The sequence below is a fragment of the Glycine max genome, chromosome 7 (assembly GCF_000004515.6).
Source record: "Glycine max cultivar Williams 82 chromosome 7, Glycine_max_v4.0, whole genome shotgun sequence".
NCBI lineage: Eukaryota > Viridiplantae > Streptophyta > Magnoliopsida > Fabales > Fabaceae > Glycine > Glycine max.
In genome coordinates, this window is record NC_038243.2 from 7,356,017 (window position 1) to 7,361,039 (window position 5,023).

At 28.0% G+C, this 5,023-nt stretch overlaps 1 protein-coding gene across 3 annotated transcripts; it reads left to right on the forward strand.

The window, feature by feature from the left end:
• The first annotated feature begins 1,354 nt into the window (after positions 1–1,354).
• LOC100820592 (acyltransferase-like protein At3g26840, chloroplastic) lies at positions 1,355–4,505 on the forward strand. 3 transcript variants are annotated; one of them, XM_006583306.4, is made up of 3 exons: positions 1,375–1,844; positions 4,117–4,204; positions 4,283–4,505. In XM_006583306.4, the coding sequence occupies exons 1-2, from the start codon at positions 1,481–1,483 to the stop codon at positions 4,170–4,172; spliced, it is 420 nt and encodes a 139-aa protein (XP_006583369.1). In that variant the 5' UTR covers positions 1,375–1,480; the 3' UTR covers positions 4,173–4,204; positions 4,283–4,505. The 3 variants fall into 3 exon arrangements, 2 of the variants coding, with proteins under 2 accessions (XP_003528895.1, XP_006583369.1); XR_415089.4 differs by having other exon boundaries at positions 1,376–1,844; positions 4,109–4,204; XM_003528847.5 differs by lacking the exon at positions 4,117–4,204 and having other exon boundaries at positions 1,355–1,844.
• The last annotated feature ends 518 nt before the right edge of the window (positions 4,506–5,023 follow it).

Sequence of the window (5,023 nt, forward strand, 5' to 3'; positions counted from 1 at the left end):
ATATACACTATGAATGACATTAGTTTCTGATTCAGTCAACTGGAGAACACTTATGATCTCTAACTTAAAACAATAAAAGTCTACAACAACTTTATCAAGCCAGCTAAGCATTGATGTGCATTGTGTGCAACAACAAAAAAATTCAAATGTATGGTGAGCAAATTTTAACTTAACAAATTAAAAATTTGAGAATGGTAACTCAGTGCAACATTTAACGGTTTATTTTGTGGGCAGCAAAACGTGCAAGGGCCCTTTGTTCTTGTCACAAACATATAATTGGAAAATTGGTGGGACAGTAATTAAGAAAAAAGGTGGAGTTGCTACGAATAGAAAAGGATAACTCTTACATAGTTATTACATGGCATAAGGGGATTTGTACAGTTGCTTTATGGAAAACAAGTAGCTCAGACTTGCCCCACTATTACAAAAAGTAGTTTTAACATCGGCTTATTAACATCAAATATATAAAAATTAAAAAAAATTAAGTTAAACGCGGTGGCATATTTGTAAATACCGATGTTAACGTATGATATGTTAACATCGGTTTTCCAAAAAACCGATGTTAATATAATTTTTTTTTTAATTTTTATATATTTTAAAAAAATCATATATTGCGTTATTAATTATATTTTAATTAAAAATATATAATAATTAAGAAACAATTATAAATTCAAAAGGTAAACATTTAAACCATGAAAATCGAACTAATTAACATAACGCGTTAACTGAACCAACCATGTTGTGTGTTATCCTTTCCAAATGTGAAACTCACAAAACGATTCTGCTGCGTTACAGTTCAAAATAAGTAATTATTTCTTGTTCTATGCTAACAACTATTTTTACATCATTAATTAATGAGAAGAAAATATTTATTGTAAAAATTATATGAGAATGTAAAAAAAAAATCATGAATAATATAATTTTATATATTTTAAAAAGTTCACTTTATTTCTACGTATAATTAGAGTAATAAATATTAAGATTCACAAAGAAAAAGATAAAAAAAATTACATCATCCATTAATCAAAATAATAGTAAATACAACTTTAAGTTTAAAGATAATTATTATAAAATTTTCGACTGAGTTTGCTGTAAATTTTTTTTTCAGTGGATTGTTGTAAACCATTTACTCAATTTATAATGTAATTTCATTGTAATTTTTGATAATTTTTTATGCATTGATTTGAAATTAATATCCTTAAAACATTAATATATTTTTAAAAAATAATTTTTTGTGTGTGAAAAAACAAATAACAACTGAAATAGGCAAAGACACGGTACACACATCCCGTACACCTACTATTAAATAATTATTATTATTATAATAATAATTATTATTATTTAAGTGTACGCTGATTTGTATTTTCACTTCCAGATTCAGATTTTCATTTTCTGTCAATCATTGAGTCCTCATTCGAACATTTCCGCAAACAATAATCAACTTCCTCAAACGCTACTCACGTTCGAATCTTCCGCCGCCATGGCGGCCGCCGGAGCATGCCTCTTCTCCGCCGCGCTCTTCCGCCGGCCGGCTGGAAAACCGAGCTCCAGCCGGATCTCGAGTACGACTCCTCGCCTCGCCGTGTCGGTGGATCGGGTTCCGGCGTCGACGGCGGCGGCGGCGGCGGCGGAGAGCGGAGAAGGAAATGGTGCGGTGGTGAGAGAGAAGCGTAGGGAAGAGAAGAATGAGAAGGAGAAGGAGAATCGACGCATGAACGGTTGGAAGGAGTATTTGGAGTATTCGAAGGAGCTGATTGAACCGGACGGTGGACCGCCGCGGTGGTTTTCGCCGTTGGAGTGCGCTTCGCGATTGGATAATTCTCCTCTTCTGCTCTTTTTGCCGGGTCAGTATTTGTTTTATTTCTGTCATAATATTTACTATTTAGTATTTGCTTTTTATTTATTTACTTGTGTGTCAACCCTTTTGGTCATATACTCGTCGTTTTCTTTTAAATAGTTCATTCTGTCATGCGACTATGCGACCGTGACCGCATTTGTTGTATCACTTGTATGTTTTTTTTTTTAAAAAATTATACTGTTGTCATGAAGTTATTTATGTAAAAAATAATGATAAATTTTCGTGAAAAATCTTGAATATACCTAAGATGATAATATTTTTATTTCAACATTATTTATTTTCTTATATCATTTGGATGTCTTAAATTTTTATTTATATAACATTCTGAAGTTATTTTTTTAGAGTTTAAATAAAGTAGTATATAGTTTATATATTATCACCGTATTCAAATTTATATCACTAAATATATGACTCAAAGATCAACTAGTGTTATTTTAGCTCAACTAATGTTCTCAAATTCTAGTATTGAATATACAATAAAAAAATACATATATCTAGTTAAAACAAAAACTGTATGAAAATAATTAAAAAATTAATTTTAATAAAATTTTTGTAATAACTATTATAAAATTTAATAAACTCACCCACTTTCTTGAAGCATAAAACTTTGTAATTAGATGATAGATAAAAATCACTTTACACTTAATGTGTTATTTTATTCAACAAAACAACCCCACTTTAATGTTGTCACTGCTCACAAGTCAGTGAAGTCACAACCGCATTGCCGAACTGAACGGAGCCTTGCATGGATACTGGATAGAGTTTCGTTATTTGAAAATCGAATAATTATGCATTAAGTATAAATTATCCGGTATATAATTATCTTTATTTTTTATTTAAAATATTTATTAATTTATACTGACACTCGGGGGATTAAATATTCTCAATTATTCTTTATGATAATATTCTCATTTAATATCAGAATATTCTCATATTTAAATAACGGAATGCCTTATTTGTTTTGGTTGACAATACAAAAATATTTAACTCAAAATTTAAAAATAGAAAATATAATATAAATGTCTATTAGGTTAAAGAAATATAATTTAACTTAATTATAACAAGGATATTAGTTTATTTTATTTAATAATTCACTTTAGCAAGTTATTATTATTTTTTCAGTAACATGCATCAAGCTACTTGTGTAGACGGATGCCTTTAACATTTCTGTCTAAGAAAAAAAAGATAAAGCGGATAAAAAATGTGAAATAATTATTAATGCTTACATGTTTATCTTACATTAAAATTGTTAAGTAGCATTTTAAATAGTATTTTTTTTGCGATAATCAAAATTTATTTTATATTGTTTCAAGTAACATTTATTAATTATTGCTTTAAATAAAGCAACACAATACAATTAGTGATGTACGATCAAAAACCACTTTCCATTAAAAAGAATTTCTATAAAGATTGTGTAAGTTCAACATAGCCACTTTCAATTAGGGATATAAGCTTTTACTTTTCATGAGAGTGGCTGCTAATTCATTCCACTGTTTCATAACTTCATATGCGATCAAGGTAACGTGACTTTTTTTTTTTTTTTTAAATAGGTAACGCGACTAAGACTTTAAAAGATGGGACAAAGAAAATTAATTTTTGAAAGTCATAAATATGTTGAAGGTTATGATATTGAACGAAGACAAACACTTTAATTAGGATTAGCTTCATAGTTTTTTCATAAATTAGTAACTGTAGTTTTTAAAATATAAAAACTTAGGACATCTCGTCCATGTCGTTTTGCCTACTCCAGTAGTTTGTCTTATTTCGTTTCTCTTTTTTTTATTGGTTAAAGTCTTATGTTGCCTCTAACACTATTATAAAATTTACTGCAGTAACATTATTTCGAAAATTTACTACAGTCTTATGTTGCCTCTAACACTATTATAAAATTTCGTTTTGCCTCTAACACTATTATAAAATTTATATCACTAAATATATGACTCAAAGATCAACTAGTGTTATTTTAGCTCAACTAATGTTCTCAAATTCTAGTATTGAATATACAATAAAAAAATACATATATCTAGTCATAAATATGTTGAAGGTTATGATATTGAACGAAGACAAACACTTTAATTAGGATTAGCTTCATAGTTTTTTCATAAATTAGTAACTGTAGTTTTTAAAATATAAAAACTTAGGACATCTCGTCCATGTCGTTTTGCCTAATTTATTGTTAGTTACCTAATTTATTGTTTTACCTTCATAATATACTGAACGTTGCATATCTAAATTTCATAATGTATTTAGTGTAATAGACAAAAAGGAAGCACTGAGTGTGGGTATTACGTCATGCATTGGATGTCAACTATAATCTTAGGAAATTTCCAGAATAATTGGAAAATGGTAATTTTTAATTCACCAAATTTCATATTATTATGATTGCTAATATATTATTAACTTATGTTTTATTATATCATGCAGTATTTCACTGATCCTAGACCATTGGAACCAGAAAGATTGAAGGCACTTCGCAACCAGTGGGCAAAGTACTATTTGAAAGTGAAAAATGAAACTTAGGATGTTTAGACAATCTTGTAATTGTAGTTTATATTTACTTACTTAATTTACAATTCATGTCTCAACATTAAATATGTTTTAAATTCATAGTAATTAGTAAATTTCTTATTGAATTTTCTGGTAAAAACTGTTTCAAAACAGAATGAAAATTATATGTTGTGTGGTCTGATTTTAAAATTTGCAGGTTATTTTTGGGATTTATTGAAAAAACAGACATCATGTTAAAAATAAATTTCTAAAACAACATCGGTCTTTAAAAAAACTGATGTGAAATGTTACTTACAACATCAGTTTTTTTAAAAACTGATGTTAAATGTCACTTACCTCAACATTTTTTAACATCGGTTTTTAAAAAAACTGATGTTGTAAGTAACATTTCACATCAGTTTTTTTAAAAACCGATGTGAAATGTCACCTACAACATCAGTTTTTTAAAAACCGATGTCAAATATCACATTTAACATCGGTTATTTTAAAAACCGATGTTACATGTCACTAACAACATAAGTTTTTTAAAAATCGATGTTGATTTATAGATTTATAACTTTTTTTTCTTCATAATTCATATCATATAACATCGCCTATTTAAATAACCGATGTTAAATATCACTTACAACATCAGTTTTTAAAAAACCGATGTTAAAT

Excerpts from the sequence above, each read along its gene's own strand:
- LOC100820592 (XM_006583306.4), top strand. The coding sequence starts at position 1,481 with ATGGCGGCCGCCGGAGCATGCCTCTTCTCCGCCGCGCTCTTCCGCCGG. Across the intron at positions 1,845-4,116 it reads TCTTCTGCTCTTTTTGCCGG|ACAAAAAGGAAGCACTGAGT; the intron begins GTCAGTATTTGT and ends TTAGTGTAATAG.